The sequence below is a fragment of the Antechinus flavipes genome, chromosome 2 (genome assembly GCF_016432865.1).
Source record: "Antechinus flavipes isolate AdamAnt ecotype Samford, QLD, Australia chromosome 2, AdamAnt_v2, whole genome shotgun sequence".
Lineage (NCBI taxonomy): Eukaryota > Metazoa > Chordata > Mammalia > Dasyuromorphia > Dasyuridae > Antechinus > Antechinus flavipes.
The window spans coordinates 359,069,592-359,090,158 of record NC_067399.1 but is presented as its reverse complement, the minus strand read 5'-3'; the positions used below and the strand labels follow the sequence as shown (position 1 = coordinate 359,090,158).

Here is a 20,567-nt window from a genome sequence, read left to right as displayed (position 1 = left end):
GTGTGGCTTACTGAAGGGAGAAATTTCTTTTGTATTCTTTCCAAAAGAATAACACTGATGAATCTTTTTTCTGAATCAGGTCTGGAACTCCCAACCCTCCTAGTTCTATTCAGTGGCTAATGGATTTTAAAAAAAATTCTTTTCTCTCCCCCCACAATGGAATTCCAGATTATTTTCTAGTTTAGCTTCAATAATCTGTGGCTAAGAACACATGCCTTTTTTTAAGTAAACAAAATTAAAAACTAAGTAAAAACTAGTTCTGATCAGTTTTTTGGCATTAGGTAATTGCTCAAAATTAATTAGAATTTAAAGCAAATTGAGAGGGAAATCAGAGACTTCATTTCTCACTCTTGGAATATGTTAAGTCTAGGACAAGTATTTTTATTAGAAAAATTTTAATTTTTCATTCGTCTGAAAAATTTCCTAACAGTATGATGCTGGCATAAGCTTTGCTTCTCTTAAGTTTAGGAAGTTCTAGTGTATCCAATGTCATTTGGTCAAATACATTCTTGAAGCCTTTATATGTGAGTATAGCTTTTCAATAGCCTTTTTTGTTCTTCTCATGTCCTACTTTATCATGGAATCAATAGAAATTTCTAGGAACCTCAGAGATTATCTAGTCTGCCTCTTTTCATTTTACAGATAAGTTAACAATCCCAATGCGTTAAAATGTTCTGGATGAAGCTTTTATTTTTGTTTGGGAAAGTTGTTTACTGTTATTGATTAGTATGAATTGAAACTATCACAAGGGAGTGAAACTTTGGGAAGAGATCATTATCAAATGGAAGAATTCTAAAGAAGGTTGAGTTTTTGTTTTTGTAATATTCCACTTTTTCATTCCTACTACCCTACTTTTACTGGTATTATTTCATAGAGAGACTTGGCAAATCTTCTAATTGTTTTTCATTTCTCTTGCTTTCCAGCTATAAATATCACAGCCAGATGAACATTTTCCAAATAATGCTTTAGACTTTTTTCCTCCATCTTCCCAGGCATTCCTTACTGAAAATAAAAGAAAATCCAAGCTTTTAGCTTGATATTCTTGGCTCTAGAAATCTTGACCACACCTGCCTTATCTCATTGAACTTCTCCACTGTAACCTAATCAATTTACTCTTTCCCTCTCTCATTTAGAAAGTCTACATTCAAGCTTCCTCCTCTAGTTTACTCTAATTCCCTTTTTGTGGATTGCTTTCCTATTTCTCATTTGCTAATAATTCAAAGCTCAAATCAAATCTTATTTTTTCTTAAGACTACTATCTCATGTGGATTCCCTCTGAATTTTTATGGTGATCATTGTTTATATCAGTTTATCATTGAGCCCTTTCATTATGCCCCGTGAAATGCTTGTCCCTTACACAATGCACTTCTCCTCATTCTTTTATTTTTTCCTTTCCCCATTCCTTCCATTTCCTGGCTTTTACTGAAACCAGACTTTGCCCTTATGACATAGCTGACTGCACCTTCATTTATTTCTCTCAAGAGAATGGTGCCAGTGAATGAATTGGACTACTCGTTACCACTTACAGATTTTCCTCTTCCTCCATCCTTCAGTAACCTCGAATTTTTTGAATTTCATGTTATTCATATCTATCATCCAGTCATAATCTCCAGGCAACTCCCCTTCTCTCCTCAATGAGTTCAACATATGGTTCACAATTTTTCTTTCCTTTTTTAACTTCTGTCCTTATATAAAGGAACTTCATTCAATATATTATTGACTTTCAAATACCTGAACTACTCAGTATTTTAATCTCCCCACTTCCCTTGAACTACTCTAATATCCTATCTCAGTTACACATTAAGATGGTATCATCCAAAAATGTACCTTTACACTATAAAGAATTTGAAAATCCTTTTGTTCTATTACCAATTTTTTACCTTCTGCATCTCCTTATAAAAACCCTTCATTTCATCTGTACTCAATTCTTTCCCATACCATTCTACTACTGCTCTTTCCTCTTTTCCCCATTATGACTTTTTGATGAAAGAACAAATTTGAGTCAGTAGGCCTCTTGTCATTACAGTGATTATATTACATTCTTCCCTGCCAAGCCTTAGCTTTAGATTACTGCTTTTATTTACCACCTTTGCTACTATAAATATGCTGTTTAATGAAGGGGAAGAAAATCATACAACTGTTCTGACGTAATTCACTTAAGTTTTATGTTGCACTGACTGAAGTAGGCCTTCACCGTTACTAGCAGTCTTTCTATACCTGCTTTATCAGCTCATTATCCTATTTTTCAAAGTGACTCTTCCAAAGCTTTTCATCCCTCCTCAAACCTCCCATAAAAGCTGCTGCTCCTCTACTCTTTCACTTGAGATCCTTGTTTCATATTTTACAGGGAAAAAATTTTGAGGCCATTCACTGTTTGTCCGCATTTCATAGTACGTCTTCTTCAATGATCTTCATTCTTCTCTCACATGATGAGATGGCCCTACCGTGTTTCCCCAATAATAAGACCTATCCCGAAAATAAGCCCTCCTCCCCTTACTGTGTAAGATTCCTCTAAAATAAGCCCTCCCCCGAAAATAAGCCCTATTGAGATTGCTACTGTAGTGAAGGTGATTCCCCTGCGCTACACACTACATTATGGTACCCTCTGTATGCACCGTCCCACCGTCTCCCTTCCTCCTCCCCCCAATGTGAAGTCATGGGATAAAATTACTGACAGCTGTGTCACTATGAGCAGGTTACCTGGACAAGACATGTTCATCTAAAGAGAGCTATATTGCTGGACATGACAGATTGGGTCCACTTCTTCTAAAGGAAATAGAGGCGCAAGACATCCAGGATGGAATTCAGGGTATGGACACTTATGACGATGTTGTTGAAGAAGATGACATGATCATTATTGAATAAAAATACTTTTTTTTGTTCGCATTTACCTGTTTATTAAAATTGCTGTCAATGTTCATTAAAATAAGCCCTCCCCTGAAAATAAGCTCTCTGGTGTTTTTTTCTATCCAAAAAAAATAATAAGACAGTGTCTTATTATCAGGGAAACACGGTACTTTCCACATCTCCACACCTGCTCAAATGATCCCATTCCTTCCCATCTGCTCCAACAGATTGCTCTTTCTGTCATCCCCACTCTCATTTATTTTTAGTCTTTTCCTATCATCCCATTGTCTATTGCTTACAAATATACTCATGTTTTCCCTGTCCTCAAAAACCTTCAATTGATCTTTCATCACTGCTAACTAGCATTCTGTATCTCAGAATGCTCTTTGGGCTATAAGCTCCTTAAAAAGTTTTAGTGGGTTGAGGAAAGAGGAAAGAACACATAAAAACAAACATTTGCTAAGTCTATAGACTCTGTTCCAAGACGGTTAAGACAACCAATAATAAATATTTATTTAGCCCTGATTAAGAGGCAAAAGACTTCGCAATTTAATAGGTGAGACATTAAACAAATATATACAAATAAGGCATATACAGGGTAAGTAGGAAATGATTAGCAGAGGGAAAGTAGTAGAATTAAGAGAAATAAGAAAAGACTATAGAAGACAGAATTTTAGTTGAAACTTTTAAGGACATCAGGAGAGCCAGGAGGCAGAGATAAGGGAGAGTGCATTCCAGACATGAGGGAAAGCCAGAGAAAATTCATGAAGTCAAGAGATGGAATATCTTATTTGAGGAATAGGAAGGAAACCAGTATCACTGCATTCAAAAATCCTTATTGGGAAATAAGGTGTGAAAAGACTGAAAATATAGAAGGGACTAGGTTAAGAAGGGCTTTGAATGCTAAACAGAATTTTCTGTTTATTCCTGGAGATACAGAGAAGCCACTGAAACTTTTTTTGAGGGGGAAGGCTGACAATTGTCAGAGCTGTGCTTTAAGAAATTAAAAAGTGGATGAAAAGGGAATGGTCTGGAATAGGTCAGCTTTCCTCAAATCTCTCCCTATTAGCAGGCTACTATAATAGTCCAGGAATGAGGTGATGAAACTTGCACTTATAATAGTGGTGGTATTTGAGGAGAGAAATTATGTTTGATATTAGAGAGCAGAGCTAAGTGAAAGTTGCTAAGAGATAAACTTACATTCCTAAACTGGTAAGGAAAAGCTACTCCAAAATAAAATTGGCTGCTTCAGGAGGCATTAGGTTTTCTAACATTGGGGTTTTCAAGCATAGACTACATTCCTGGGATGTTGAGGATGGAATTGTTTTTTTAGGTATAGGTTAGAAGTTAGCCACTTTGAAAAATTCTTTGCTGCTTATGGAAAAATGTGCTTTGATAGTTTTTTGATTATATCAATATTAGTGGTACTTCAAAATTATGTAGATGTCAATCCCTGCAGACTTTATCCTGAGCAGTTTTCATTTTTCTGTGTTTTGGTTTTTTGTTGTTGTTGTTGAATTTTTTTAAAGGAATGTTCCTTAACATTAATAGTTTATTGATTAATCAGTAGGGGTGGACTATATCTAGGATCAAATCCAGACTAACTGTACTGTCCTTTCACACTGTCCTTTGTGACTACAGGCAAATCGTTAAATTTAATTCAGCAAATACTAAGAGTAATATACTGTAAAGTGGAAGCAAGATAGTAGCATAAAGACAGGGTCTTGATCAACTTCTAAATGCAGAACTAACAAAAGGATGAAGTAAAAAATTTTGCAGCCAAAGACAACTTAGAAAGTTGTCTCACTGGGGTGAAAGTGGAGCACAAACTGTGCCAAAACAGTCCATGGGAGCATGGGGAGAGGTAGTCAATAAATTTGTGTTGATGGCTTCTAGAGTTTTTAGCCTTCATATGGTGAGTAGGTTGGTCAGGAGGAGATTACAAGAGATCCTTTGGAGACATTGGGAGCTGAATTCTGTTGCATTGTCTATAAGCAGCTCTGGATCATAGTCCCAGATTGAGGAGAAGCACTTAACAGGAATAGAAATCTGGAAACAGTTCCAAGATAGAAAAAGAATGTGGGAATTCATCAACAAGAGCATAAGACAAATGTGAAATATCTCATTGGGAAAAAAAAACTGACATGGAAAATAGATTGAGGAGAGATGATTTAAGAATTATTGGACTGCCTGAAAGCCATAATCACATAAGGAGCTTAGATATCATATTTTAAGAAACTATCAAGGAAATCAAGAAAAGAGACTGGGGAGAAAAGAGCAAACAACAATAACAAAAAGAATCTGACCATAGAAAGTTAACATGGTGACAGGGAAAAACAAAACACTCAGAAGACAACAATGTCAAAACAGCTACATACAAAACCTTGAGAAAAAATGTGAATTGTTCTCAAGCTTCCGTCACCCCCCAAAAAAAGTTCTTAGAAGAACTCAAACAGGATTTTAAAAATCTAAAAGAGATAGAGGAAAAATTGAGAAAAGAAATGATAGTGAAGCAAGAAAATCATGAAAAAAGAGTCAATAGCTTGGCAAAAATAATATTGATAAAACACAAATTGACAAAATGAATAAGGCAAATGGTAAAAGAGGTACAAAAATTTCCTGAAAAATTCCTTTAAAAGTAGAATTGGCTAGCTAAATCATAAAAGAAAGTACAAAAGCTCACTGAAGAAAATAATTATTTAGAAGTGGGCAAGTGAAAGCTAATGTTTCCATGAGACTTAAAGAAACAAACACAAATTAAAAAAAGGAAAAAATAGGAGCAAATGTGAAATATCTCATTGGGGAAAAAAAAACTGACATGGAAAATAGATTGAGGAGAGATGATTTAAGAATTATTGGACTGCCAGAAAGCCATAATTACATAAGGAGCTTAGATATCATATTTTAAGAAACTATCAAGGAAAACTGATATCTTTGGAACCAGAAGATAAAATAGAAACCAAAGAGCTCTCCAAGTGAAAATTACCAGGAATATTGTAGCCAAATTCCAGGACTCTTAGATCAAGGAGAAAATATTGTAACTATCCAGAAAGAATATAAATATTGTGGAGCCACGGTTAGGATAATAAAAGATTTAACAGCTTCCATGTTTAAAGGATAAAAGAGTTTGGACTATAATATTCTAGAAGACAGAGGAACTTGGATTACAAACAGGAATTACATACCCAACAAAACTAAGTGTAATCCTTCAAGGGGAAAAGTAATTTATGTAATAAAATGAGGATTTTCAAGTATTCCTGATTAAAAAGATCACAACTGAAAAAAATGATATTAAAACACAAGACTCAAGAGAAGCATAAGATAAACAGGAAAGAGAAATAGATTTAATAAGGTTAAAGAAGAGATGGAGAACTACAGGATGTAAATGCATATTTTTTATTACATTAAAAAAGTTTTTGCACAATGCCCTTTGATTCAACAGTGACACTAGTGTATTTGTATCCCAAATAAATCACATGAAAGAGAAAAGGATCCAAATGTACAAAAATATTTGTAACAGCTCTTTTTAGTTGAAAAAAATTAGAGATTGAGAGGATGCCCACCAGTTGGGGCAGTGGCTGAACAAGTTGTGTTATATTAATTAATGTAATACTATTGTACTATAAGAAATGATGAGTTAAGCACCTTTCAGAAAAACCTGGAAAGTCCTGAATTGATGCTGAGTGAAGTGAGCAGAATAAGACTGCCATACATAGTAACAGCAAAATTGTAAGATGATCACCTATGAATAATTTAGCTCTTCTCAGAAATACAGTGATTCAAGACAATTCCCAAGGACTAAGATGGAAAATACTATCCACGTCCAGAGAACTGATGGGAGTCTCAGATTGAAGGATGCTATTTTTGCTTTCTTTGGAGTGTGTGTGTGTGTGTTCTGTTTATTTCGCAACATGATTAACATGGGAAAATATTTTACATGATTGCACATATATAACCTATTTAAAATTCTTAACTTTTTTAGGAGTGAAAAGAGGGAAAAATTTTTGAACTCAGAATTTTTAAAAATGTTAAAAATTAATTGGAAAAAATAAAGTTCTGTTTAAGAGTTCTTACATAAACCAAGATTTAGAAGGAAAGCAGAAGCCTGGAAAAAATATTTTATAGCAAGTTTTTTTGACAAAGGCTTCATTTCTCAAATATATAGAAAGTTGAGTCAAATTTGTAAGAATAGAAATCATTTCCTAATGATAAATGGTCAAAGGATGTGAACAGGAAGTTTTTTGAAATGAAGAAATTAAATTTATATAGTCATATGAAAAAAAAGTCAATGACGATGATCAGAAAAATGCAAATTAAAACAGCTCTGACATACTGGCTCACACCTAGCAGATTGACTAAAATGACATAAAAGAAAAATGAGACATACTGGAAGGAATTTGAGGAAACTCTGTCACTTCTGCCTAAACTTCTGTCTCACAAAATCTCCCTTATCTTCTCCCTTCCCCCATCTCCTAACTCTTCACTTTCCATATACTAATGTACAAACGGCATCTAAAATAAAATTTATGATATGTGCAGGTTCAAGCTTTAAAATGTTACTGAGCAAGCAATGATTTGTACTGTCAACTGTACTTTTGTCACATTCTCCCTTTTTTTCCCTTCATCTCCCCTCCTTTCCTAATCCCCCCCACCCTGAGGTAGTGCATTTTGGGGTCTGATGATATTGCTTATCTTAAAACCATTGAGATACCAGTCTATAAACTGGTTCATTTTTTTCTTGACAGTGGCAACATCTCTTGATACCAAGTTACCACCCCAGCAATGTTTATCATGGATCTTCTTAACAGATAGTATAGATACTTAAGTGTTTGACTAGTGAACCAATTGCAATTGATTGGGCAGTTGATATCGGTGTTTTATTGCAGATGTCACAGGTGATCTAATTGTCCATTTCTGATTGGAGGACTGGAAGGTAGAGTACCAAACACCTTCCAAAGCTTTCTTTCATAAAGGGCAGAAATTGGATTTTGAGTTCATTATATTTTGCATTTCAACTCCACAGATAAGATGCTCCCAAATCTTGCTTGCCTTTCTTGTCTTCCCTTATCTTCCTCTATTAAATTGTAAACTCTTTGAGAGCAGGAACTTTTTCTTAGTTGTATGTATCTTCAACATCACAGTCTCTGGCATAGAATAAGTGCTTAATAAATGTATATTGAATTGAATTTCTTGCCACTGCTAATGGAGAAGCTCTCCGTTGATTTGATTATGGGATAAATCCTGCATCTTACCTTCCCAAAAGTATGAAATATAAGGAAGCTCAAGAGCCCTCTGTACTGTTCCAGTTTATATTCCAATACTGGATCAATAATCTCTGTCTTAATAATGTAATATCCTCAGGCTTAATGATTGGCTGCATCATTCTTGCCTGAGATTAGGTCCTAACCTTACCCATATAGCATCCACAAAGACTTCTTGGACGATATGTTTGTCGACCCCTGCTTCCCCAAAAAGTCACCATCTCCTGAGGTTATATCCCTGGACTAGTATTTCAGTAGATATACTACTATTGGGTTGAATAACATGCTTCAATATTTCCTTCAAACAATTACCAGTCTTACTCTGGCTTGACAAATATGCTTAGAGGTCTAATTACTTATAGTGATTGTTTTAGTATATGAAGGTAGAATACTCTTGAAGACTACTATTGAGTCTTTACCAACATTTCAAATCCCTTGGTTGATAATTATAAAATGTGTCTATTTTATTATTGTATAATAGTGTTTCTGGGTTCTTAAAACCAAGACAATATGAGAGCATTGGCAGTTCTATACTACACTAGAAGGCACTACTTCCACTAGAAATGTGGAAGATTTTTATCTGTTTTCTTGGAGATGTAATACAAATAAAGTTAACTGAAAAGGTTAGAAAATATAAGATATCACTTGTTACTATTAAAAAGAATTTGATTTTAAAGATCTATTATCATTTATTATCGATTCATAATACCGTCTATAAGAATCTCTTCTCTCTGACATTGCTGTCACCTAGGAGCAGGCCCTGAATGAATAACTCCTTGTTGTTCTCTCTGGCTTTGTGTTTTCTCACTCTAGTCCATCTTCCACTCAACTATGAAATTAATCTGATCATGTCACTCTTCCGTAGTGGCTCCTTGTCATTTCTAAAGTCAAATATAAAAATCTTCTCTTTGCCATTTCAAGCTCTTATTAACTTGATCCCTTCTTTTTTTTCTAGTTTTGTCTTTACTTCCCCCCTTCTTCCCCCCCCCCCCATCTCTCCACCCTACCCTGCATACTCTGTACTCCATTAACACTGGCCCTCCTTGTTTTTCCTCAAACTATGATAGTCTATCTCCTGACTGGGGGTATTTTCACTCGTATTCCTCCTTGTCTGGAATTACTTTCTTTCTCAACTTTGTTTCTTTGTTTTCCTAGCTTCCTTTAAGTCCTACCTAAAATATCATTTTCTATGGTAAGATCCTTAGAATCCCTGTAAGATTTATTTTTTTTAATTAAAGCTTTTTGTTTATAAAACATAAGCATAATATACCAGACTCCCAAGAAAATATTTTAATGACCTAGAAAAAATAGCAACAAAATTCATATGGAAGAATAAAAGGTCGAGAATCCCAAGAGAATTAATGAAAAAAAAAAATCAAATGAAGGTATCCTACATGTACCTGATCTAAAACTATATTATAAAGCAACAGTCACCAAAACCATTTGGTATTGGCTAAGAAATAGTTGATCAGTGGAATAGGTTAGGTTCACAAGACAAAATAGTCAACTATAGCAATCCTAGTGTTTGACAAACCCAAAGATCCTAAGTTTTAGGATAAGAATTCATTATTTGACAAAAACTGCTGGGAAAACTGGAAATTAGTATTGCAGAAATTAGGCATGGACCCACACTTAACACCATACACCAAGATAAGATCAAAATAGGTCCACGATTTAGGCATAAAGAACGAGATTATAAATAAATTAGAGGAACATAGGATAGTTTACCTCTCAGACTTGTGGAGGAAGAAGCAATTTGTGACCAAAGATGAACTAAAGATCATTATTGATCACAAAAAAAGAAAATTTTGATTATATCAAAAAGCCTTTGTACAAACACAACTAATGCAAGTAAGATTAGAAGGGAAGCAGCAAACTGGGAAAACATCTTCACAGTTAAAGGTTCTGATAAAGGCCTCCTTTCCAAAATATATAAAGAATCGACTCTAAAGAAATCAAGCCATTCTCCAATTGATAAATGGTCAAAGGATATGAACAGACAATTTTCAGATGATGAAATTGAAACTATTTCCACTCATATGAGTGTTCCAAATCACTATTGATCAGAGAAATGCAAATTAAGACAACTCTGAGATACCACTACACACCTGTCAGATTGGTTAATATGATAAGAAAAAATGATGATGAATGTTGGAGGGGATGCAGGAAAACTGGGACATTGATGCATTGTTGGTGGAGTTGTGAACAAATCTAACCGTTCTGGAGAGCAATCTGGAATTGTGCCCAGAAAGTTATCAAACTGTGTATACCCTTTGATTCAACAGGGCCATTACTGGACTTATATGCCAAAGAGATATTAAAGAAGGGAAAGGGACCTGTATGTGCCAAAATGTTTGTGGCAGCCCTATTTGTAGAGGCCAGAAACTGGAAAATGAATGGATGCCCATCAGTTGGAGAATGGTTGGGTAAATTGTGGTATTATACCTAGGATATACTGTGACATATTTAACATGTATAGGACTGCTTGCCATCTTGGGGAGGGCATGGAGGGAGGGAGGGGAAAAGTCTGAACAGAAGTGAGTGCAAGGGATAATGTTGTGAAAAATTACCCAGGCATGGGTTCTGTCAATAAAAAGTTATCATTAAAAAACAAACAAACACATGCCTGGATAATTTTCAACATTTTCCTGTGTATCTCATCTGAAATGTTAGATTCCAAATATAATCCACATATCAGGGATGATGGTGGTAATTTATGTAAAAATGTAATGACTTTGTCAATATTTTAATTTTTTTTTTTTTTTTTTGTTCTTTGACCAGTTTTATTTGTGAATTCCCTTAGAATGATATGGTTCATTTGGGTCTTATCCCAAACTTTTCACAGACTTGGTTTTTCTTAGTTTTTAATAAATCAATACACCTCATAGTTTTCCACTATCAAAAGTGCTTTACAAATGAGTTTGTATTCTAAACCAGTGTATCTCTTGATGCTAAATGATCTTTTGTCCTCGTTCTGGCATTTTAAAATTTTAGTTAAAATTTTGCAGAAAATAATAAATCAAAGTTATCTTTATCTGATCAAGAGGTAAGTCAGGTTAATCTTTTGTAATTTATACGTAGTCTCAAATTTATTTTTACTAAATTTTGGTTAATATGTCAGTAGTTGAACTGTACAAACACAATTCAGTCTGATACATTCCCATCAGCAACTACTTGGTTTTTGTCTATTTTATTTTCTCCCTCTAAAGATAACATTCTTTTTGTTAATTACAAAACCTCTATATAAACATGTTTTACTTTAATAAGTTACCCCTTGATATAAGCAAATTAAAAGAACAAGCGATCGTCTACCTTTCAGATCTGTGGAGAGAGGAATTTATGGTCAAAGAGAACATTATGAAATGCAAAATGTATAATTTTGATGATATTAAATTTAAAAGGTTTTATACAAAAAATCCAGTGCAGCCAAGATTAGAAGAGAACAGAAAAACAGGGGGAAATTTTTTTTTACATCCAAGAGTTCTGATAAGGACCTCATTTCTAAAATATCAAAGGAATTGATTCAAATTTATAACAATACAAGCCATTCTCCAATAGATAAACGATCAAAGGATATGAACAGTTTGCAGATGAGCATATGAAAAAATGCTCTAAATCACTAATGATTAGAGAAATGCAAATTAAGACAACTCTGACAGCACTTCATATTCTCAGAAGGGCTAAAATAACAGGAAAAGTGATAAATGTTGGAGGGGATGTGGAAAAATTCATTGTTGGTGGAGTTGCAAACTGATCCAACTATTCTGGAGAGCAATTTGGAATTATGGTCAAAAGGCTATCAAACTCTGCATACCCTTTGATCCAGCAGTTTCTCTCCTGGTTCTGATAAAGAGATCATAAAAGAGGGGAAAGAACCCACTTGTGTAAAAGTATTTGTAATGGCAAGAAACTGAAAACTGAGTGGGTGTCTGAATAAATTATGGTATATGAATGTAATGGAATATTATTGTTGTATAAGAAATGATGATCAGACTGATTTCAGAAAAGCCTGGAAAGACTCATATGAACTGATGCTAAATGAAGTGAATAGAACCAAGAGAATATTGGTAATCAACTATGATGGGCTTGGCATGGCTCTTTTCAACTCTGAGGTGTGATGAAGATCTTGTGATGAGAGAGCTACCTACATTCAGAGAGATAAGTATGGGAACTGAATGTGGATCACATAATAGTATTTTCACCTTTGTTGTTGCTGTTTGCTTGTTTTTTTCTAACTCATTTTTTTTTCTTTTTGATCTGATTTTTCTTATGCAGCATGATAAATGTGGAAATACATTAAGAAGAATTGCACATGTTTATTAACCTATATTGGATTACTTGATGTCTAGGGGAGGGATGGAGAAAAATCTGGAACATAAGTTTTTGCAAGGGTAAATGTTGAAAATTACCTTTGCATGTATTTTGAAAAATAAAAAGCTATCATAAAAAATAAATTATCCCTTAAAAACAAATCTAGAATAAATTTTAATAATGGAATAATAAAAGAATATTGTGTTTACAAAGCACTGTTATCTAATGGAAAGATTACTAGAATGGCATCAAGATCTGGTTTTGAATACCAGTTTTGCCACTTATTGTTTGATCTTGTCATCTCTGGGTGTCACTTTTTTTGTTTGTTATATAATATACTTGGACTAGAAGATCTCTTGAGTTTCTCTAGTTTTGATAATTCAGTGAATGGCCAGATACTGTAATCTAGTTTAATGAAATCTATGTCAACTAAATCTAAAAAAACTAGAATTGGGGAGTACTGTAGGAGCAATATTCTAACTTTTCCCCTCCAAGCTAGATTTTTCTTAAAAGTATCGAGGTTGTTCTTGAGACATGATAGGAACAGAAGATTAAAGCTTCATTTAGTCTACATAAATTCCTTAATGCTAAGTAATCCTGAGGAGCTCCAGGATCTCTGATATAAAATGGTAGATAACTCCAGATGGAAGTCGTTATTCAGGTTTCTCTTTGGATTTTTTGATCATTGTTCAGTTTGTCCTCCTTCCTATGCATTGCTGGGTTTCTTTGTGAGATCTAATATATACCTCCATCTTAGCCAGAAGTCCCTATCATCCTAGAACTTTAGAAGGCATACAAACTAATGTTTTATTTATAGAGAACATATGGATTATACATTTTGGAATATTATATTCCAGTTACTCAATGTATTGAATCACTATCCTCCTTACTACAAGGGCTTTTCCAAGCCCCTTTTTTCATCTCTCCTTAAATCTATCAAAGCGTTCTTTCCCCTATTCTCTTAGTTGAGATCCTTTGGATCATTTTATTGAAAAAATTGAGGCTACTGACTAGCTCCCTCTTCTTCTCTTTAATAACTTCATCCCGATGTCTTCTGCCACGCTTATCTTTACCTTTGTCTCACATGAAAAGATGACTTGTTTTTGCTAAGTCAAGAACTTGCACAAGTGATCATTCCATCCTGGATTCTCTAGTATGCCTTAATCATCCCCACTCTAACTTATCTTTAACTTATCTAAATCTTATCTGTCTATTGGCTGGTTCCTTAACTACCTACAAGCATGATTATGTATCTGCCTTATCTTCACAAATCCCTTAATACATCCATTTCTGCTGTTTTCTTGATACTCTAATTTTCATGACACTCTATTCTCTTAGTTCTTATTTGACCACTTTTTTCTTAATACAAGGTATTGATTGTTTTTTATGCTTTTTTATATTTACAGCTTTAGTTTCTGAAAAAAAGAATGAAATGAACCAAAAAAATCTACCTACAATTGGAATTCAATCTTAAATCACAAATATTTGAGGGATTATGGTTAACTTATCTAACTTATCTGTCTATTGGCTGGTTCCTTATCTACCTACAAGCATGATTATGTATCTGCCTCATCTTCACAAATCCCTTAATATATCCATTTCTGCTGTTTTCTTGATACCCTAGATTTTCATGACACTGTTCTCCTAGTTCTTATTTGACCACTTTTTTCTTAATACAAGGTATTGATTGTTTTCTATGCTTTTTTATATTTACAGCTTTAGTTTCTGAAAAAAAAGAATGAAATGAACCAAAAAAAAAAATCTACCTATAATTGGAATTCAATCGTAAATCACAAATATTTGAGGGATTATGGGCATGCACTGTTGTTAGAGCTGTACGTAGGTATAACCATTCTGGAAAGCAATTTGCAGTTATATGCCCCCAAATTTGGTAACTCTATCTCTATCTGTGTGTCGACCTCTGTGATGTGTGTTTCTGTATGTATCTTTTGTATATACCACTATTAACACTACCAGAACTGTCCCCCAAGGGCTAAAAATAAAAGAATATCCTATGCAATAAAAATACAGCAATATTTTCTATAGTGGCAAATAGCTGGAAACTAAGAGGGTACCAGTCATTTGGGAAATGGATGAACAAATTTTCTTAGCAATAAGACAACTAGGCATATTATTAATACTAAGCCATCCGGAGGTAAAGAACCCACATAAACAAAAGTATCCACAGCCAATATGAACAAAAATATTCACAGGTATACTTTTTGTGATTGTAGAATATTTGAAACTGTCAAGAATGCTCATTAAGGATGACTAAACAAATTATAGTATATGAACGTAATGGATTACTGTTATGCTATAAGAAATGATAAAAAGGACTGTTTGAGAGACACTTGGGAGGTTTTGTTTGAATTAATGCAGAATGAAATGCGTAGAACCAGTAGAATAATTTATACAGCAGTACAAAATTATAAAGACATGACTTTGAAAGACTTAAGAACTCTGATACAATAATTGATCTTGCTTCTAGGGGACTGATGAAGAGGCTTGCTACTTTATCCTGACAAAAGAAGTGATGTATATTTAGGGTACAAATTGAGACATATGCTCATTGAACATGGCTAGTGTGAGTATTTTTGTCTTGTTTTTTATACCTTTACTGGTCCCTGATTCCTCCTGAAATTACCTTGTTTGTGTAGTTGTGTGTGTGTGTGTGTGTGTGTGTGTGTGTGTATTATTTTTTCTGTGGTTATTCTGAACTTTACATGCCAATGTACATGCTTCCATATACAAACAACAAATGTATGACTATTGTATATGACAGTGAATTTCATTAATATAGGTTTGGTGGAAGAGAATGTATGTGTGAGATCTTTCCCTCTTTCTATCCTAGAGAATATACTTACTACTGTTACTACTGGATCAAAGATTATATGCTAATATAATAAATAAATTCTTATTTATTTAAAATGTTTTTTTATCATGGTTAGGCCAATTCAGTTTCACCAGTAATGAGATTATTTTGTCTGTCTTCCTACATCTATTCCAACTATTGCCATTTCCTCTTTTTGCTCTCTGTGCCTTAATTTGCACTTCGATTATGAGTGATTTGGAATTTTTTTCATATGTCTGGTGATAGCTTGCTTTTTTTTTCTCTTAACAATTACCTGTTTACATCTTTTGACTATGTTTTGTTGGGGATTAGTTTTTGTTTTTTAATGTTCAAACCTTAAGCATTTTTCCTCAGCTATTTTTTTAAGCTCCCATGATTGTATTTGTAAAATCTTTTTGAGTTTATGAAATCAGAATTGTCCATTTGCTCCTTTTTTTTTTTTTTTTTTTGGTAAGACCAAGTTTTTTTTTTTGTTGTTGAGAAAAATCTATTTCTTTCCATTCTCTTCTAACTTGTTTATGGTGTGATCTTTTTTTACCTAAATTATGTATAATTTTTAATTTATTGTAGCATGTGGTATAAGGTGCCATTCTAAACCTTATTTCTGCCACTCTCTAGTTTTCCAAGCTTTTTTTTTTTTTTTTTTGGTCAGGCAGTGAATCCTTACTTACTCCAGTAATTGGGAGGCTAGGCTTCACTGAACACTGCATTACCATATGCATTTGCTTCTGGATCTTGGACTCCTGATCCTTCCCATTTATCAGCATTTCTATTTTGTAACCAATGCCAATTAACTTAAAATTATTGCTTAGAAGTTTGGTTTAAGATCTAATATTATAAAGCCCTTTTTCTTTCTACTTTTTTTCATTCCTATTATTTCCCTTGAGAGTCTTGATCTTTTGTTCCTCTAGAATTATGTTTTTCTTTTTTTCTAATTCTTAAAGCAACCTATTGGTGGTTTGATTTGTATGGTCATTATTATTCATCTCAATAAGTTAATTTAGGTTAATATTGACATTTTTATTATATTTGCATGAAAATAAGCAATATTTTTTATTCTGAAGGTCATTATATAAAGGTTTTTGTGTAGTTGAATTTAGACAATTATTTTTTGCCACTATTTCTTTACTCTTTTTCCTTATTGCTATAGTTAGCGTTCCTGATTCTGGATCAAATAACAGTGGCAATAAAGTGTACTGATCTTAAGGATTCTCTACTACATATAATGCTTGCTTTTGGTTTTAGGTAGATATTATTTAGGAAACTGAAGAAAAGCTCTTCTCTCTCATCTTATAATCACTTATATGCTTGTAAATGAGAAAGTAAAATAGATACTATGGGAAGATAGTTGTGGTCTTAACAGAAATAAAAAAATTTGGAAGCAGGTAAGAGGAATTCTATTTTGGACATTCTAGAAGAGATATCCAGCTGATAATTATTGGAATTCAAGAGTCAGCATTGATTGTGTTGTAGAGATGAAACCTGGATCTAAAAGAGAAAATGCAGTTTTCAAGAGAGGTGAGAAAAGAACTGAGAACTGTGTTCTGGGGAGCAACCATATTAAGCAGATTGAAAATGAATAATAATACAACAAAGAAAGGAAAAATAGAGGTTGCTCAGAGAAATAGAAGATGAGTTTAAACCTTAGGCATTGATGTTTTTTCCAAAGCTCTAGTCCCTAAGGAATGTCTGTAAACACAAAGTTTGAAGACATAGAACCTAGGGCCACAGACCAAAGCCTTATATAGTCCTGAAGGCTTAGACTGCCTTTAATATGTGGCATTCATGGCATTATTCATGGCACTAAGTTACTAATTATATCCCAAGATTCTGCACATCAAGAAGATAGGAGAAACATGCACTTGTTTTCTTTTTTTGTCAGATCTTTTATCTGAGTCCCAGAATCTTTAGGTGCTCAAGGTAAGTATGTAAGGTCACCATTTGGACTTTGCCTATAGTTCCAGTCCTTTTCTGAGGTTCATTTGGAGTAGCACCATTACCATCTGAAATCATTAAATCATCAGATGCTCAGTGTGGTATATTGTGATTTGATTCCTCTTAGAATTTGTAAAATAACAATTCATTCAGAATGACAGAGTGCATAATAGTAATAGTTTTTATCACATTTTTTTCATCCATTGAATTTTTATCATATAGAAAGGGTCCTTGTTGTTCATCCTTTGTTTTCTAAAGAGAACTAGTGACATCACTGTATGATGTTTTGACTGGCACGTGAATTGGATTTAAGTGAGGCAGTTACACAAAGCCATCAGCCTCATTCTCTTCCAGAACCAATGGCAAGACAAAGGTCAGGATGACTGGCAAGTAGAATAACTTTCAGATGTCATCAGATAAGTAGTTGGACTAATTATGTATTGAAAATGAAAGGTTATCTGAGATGATAAAACTTTTTTTGGAGGAGATAAGAGTTAAGTGTTTGTATCTCTTAATATTAAAATGGGGTATATATGGTGAAACAACAAAACTGATCAAATACCAATGTACCATCAAAATAAAAGGATAAACCTCTAAGTTCTTTGCAATTTTTTTCCCCTCAGGATAGTAGATTTTGTTAAGAGTATTTGGATATGGAAGTTTATTGTATTCAAACAAAATATCAAATTAAAAAAATGAAAAGACTATAGCTAAAATACATGTTATCTACTGTAATTCATACTCTGAAGACTACTCTTTGCCTTAAAAAAAAAAAAAAAAAAAAAAAAAAAAAAGCATGGATTTTGTCCTGAAGAGAAATGTTAAAGTTTTAGAACATTTTAAGATTATAGTGTTCCTAAGGGAAAAGATGTAGATTTTATTCATGGCTCTTAATGTCAAGAATATATGTACAGCCAATAAACATGAAGAATCTTGCTTAAAAACCAGTCATCTTCAGAGAAAGAACTAATGGAGTCTTAACTACAAATTGAAGCATAGTTTTCAAACTTTTTTCCTGTAACATGGCTAATATAGAAATATTCTTTGCATGATTTCACATGTATAATTGATAATACATTTCTTGCTTTCACAATGAATGGAGGAATGGTGGGAAGGAATAAGAGAATTTGGAACTGAGTTTTTTTAAAAAATTGTAAGGTAAAAATAAATAATTATTAAGAGTTTTATTTTTTTTTAAATTACATGGAGTTAGCAACTTTTGGGCTACTTAAAAAAAATCTTTAAAAAACTAATTATGGTTTTTATGTTTTATTTACCAAAAATATGTCCTTGCAGATTTAAAAAACTAAATGTTTATCCTGGTTTTATTTTTTTCTTTAGGATACGCCTGATGCAAGAAATGCTGGATCATCATGAAGATAAATCAGCGTTTTCCCATTATTGGATAATCGGTTCTTCTGTAGAAAGATTGTTTATCATTTTTGATAATATCATTGTTTATTAATTGTGATAATAGCTTCAAATATACATTCACATTTAATAGTAAAGTTTCTTGAAGAGATATCTCAAATGACGTCAATGGCCAGTTTGTTTTCATTTACTAGCCCAGCTGTAAAGCGATTATTGGGCTGGAAACAAGGTGATGAAGAAGAAAAATGGGCAGAAAAAGCAGTTGATGCTTTGGTAAAAAAGTTAAAAAAGAAAAAAGGTGCAATGGAAGAACTAGAAAAAGCACTCAGTAGCCCTGGACAGCCCAGCAAGTGTGTTACTATTCCTAGATCTTTAGATGGAAGACTACAGGTTTCTCACAGAAAAGGCCTACCCCATGTTATTTATTGCCGAGTCTGGCGTTGGCCTGATTTACAGAGTCATCATGAGCTGAAGCCATTGGATATTTGTGAATTTCCCTTTGGGTCTAAACAAAAGGAAGTTTGTATCAATCCATACCACTATAAGAGAGTGGAAAGTCCAGGTATGTTTTAGACCTTTTTTTTTTCCCCTGGAAGAGGGTAAATTAGTTCAGAACTACATTTCATTTTAATTGATACAATGAGTTTGCTAAGAGATAAAAGTGATTAGTTTTTTATTCTGTCTAGTTAAATTTTTTTTTTTTATTTAGTGTACTGTTAAATTCCTAAATTTCCATGATTCACATGGAATGGTAACCAGAGCCTTTAACTTATAAGATGAAATAAGGTCAGAGAAAGGCATGTTTTTGAAAAGAATAAACTTAAAAACAACAGGTAGGAACTTATATAAATTAATAATAGCTGAAATACATAGTCTAAAGTCCTTTGCTGACCTTATCTCATTTGACCTTGACAACTCAATCAGACAGATCTAATAAATATCATCCCCATTTTTCAAATGAGAAACTGAGACTTAAAGGGACTTGTTATAGCTATTTAGTAGTGTTAGATTCAACCTGATTTTGAAATAATTCTCTAAGGCCTACCTTCTCAAAAGAATTAAAAAATAAATAAATGAATATATATATATATATATATATATATATATATATATGTATGTATTTCTAAATCCTTAACCTTTAATATTAATATTAGTGACAATAATAACATGTTGAGTATTTATTTTAGCATTTTTGACAACTGTGTTTTATTCTGTTTCAGTCTTACCTCCAGTATTAGTGCCTCGACATAGTGAATTCAATCCACAACACAGCCTTCTAGTTCAGTTCAGGAATCTAAGCCACAATGAACCACATATGCCACAGAATGCTACATTTCCAGATTCTTTCCAGCAACCCAACAACACTCCTTTCCCCTTATCACCAAACAGCCCTTATCCTCCTTCTCCAGCTAGCAGCACATACCCCAATTCTCCTGCCAGTTCTGGACCAGGAAGTCCATTTCAACTCCCAGGTAAGAAATTAATTTTATTTGATCTCTCCAAATCTCAAATCACCCTACCAATATTTCTTTTAGTAGCCACTTGCCATTATGAGGACTTATATAACCCAAGAAAGGTAGACTTAATTTTATTTTGTGAAGTAAATAGTTTTCATTTCAGAAAGATTAAATTTGGTTCTTTAAAAAAAAATTCTGAATTTTAAAAATTCCCTGGAGAGAAGGAGAGGATAAGGATGTGTCAGGGAAGGCAGACAGAATATTTCTGTAAACAACTTGAATAGAAAGGAGAGTTTTATGTGATACTATGCAATTTTCTTTTTCTTTAAGAATATGTAAGATGGGGCAGCTAGATAGTGTAGTGGATAGAGCACCGGCCCTGAAGCCAGAAGACTAGAATTCAAATCTGGCTCAGACACTGTGTGACCCTAGGCAAGTCATGTCATTAACCGCAATTGCCTCCCCCCACCCCCCAAAAAAAACCCAATATGTGATATATATAATAAATTTCAACACATGATCACTGTTCCTTTT

At 33.5% G+C, this 20,567-nt stretch overlaps 1 protein-coding gene across 2 annotated transcripts in view; it reads left to right on the top strand.

Moving 5' to 3' along the window:
- Window positions 1-20,567, top strand: part of SMAD5 (SMAD family member 5) — a 49,722-nt gene that overhangs the window by 6,901 nt on the left and 22,254 nt on the right. For both annotated transcript variants that reach the window (XM_051978135.1, XM_051978134.1), the window contains exons 2-4: window positions 14,908-15,003; window positions 18,547-19,138; window positions 19,797-20,048. In XM_051978135.1, coding sequence (XP_051834095.1) covers window positions 18,736-19,138; window positions 19,797-20,048 — 655 coding nt within the window. In that variant the 5' untranslated portion in view covers window positions 14,908-15,003; window positions 18,547-18,735. The remainder of the gene's footprint in view (window positions 1-14,907; window positions 15,004-18,546; window positions 19,139-19,796; window positions 20,049-20,567) is intronic.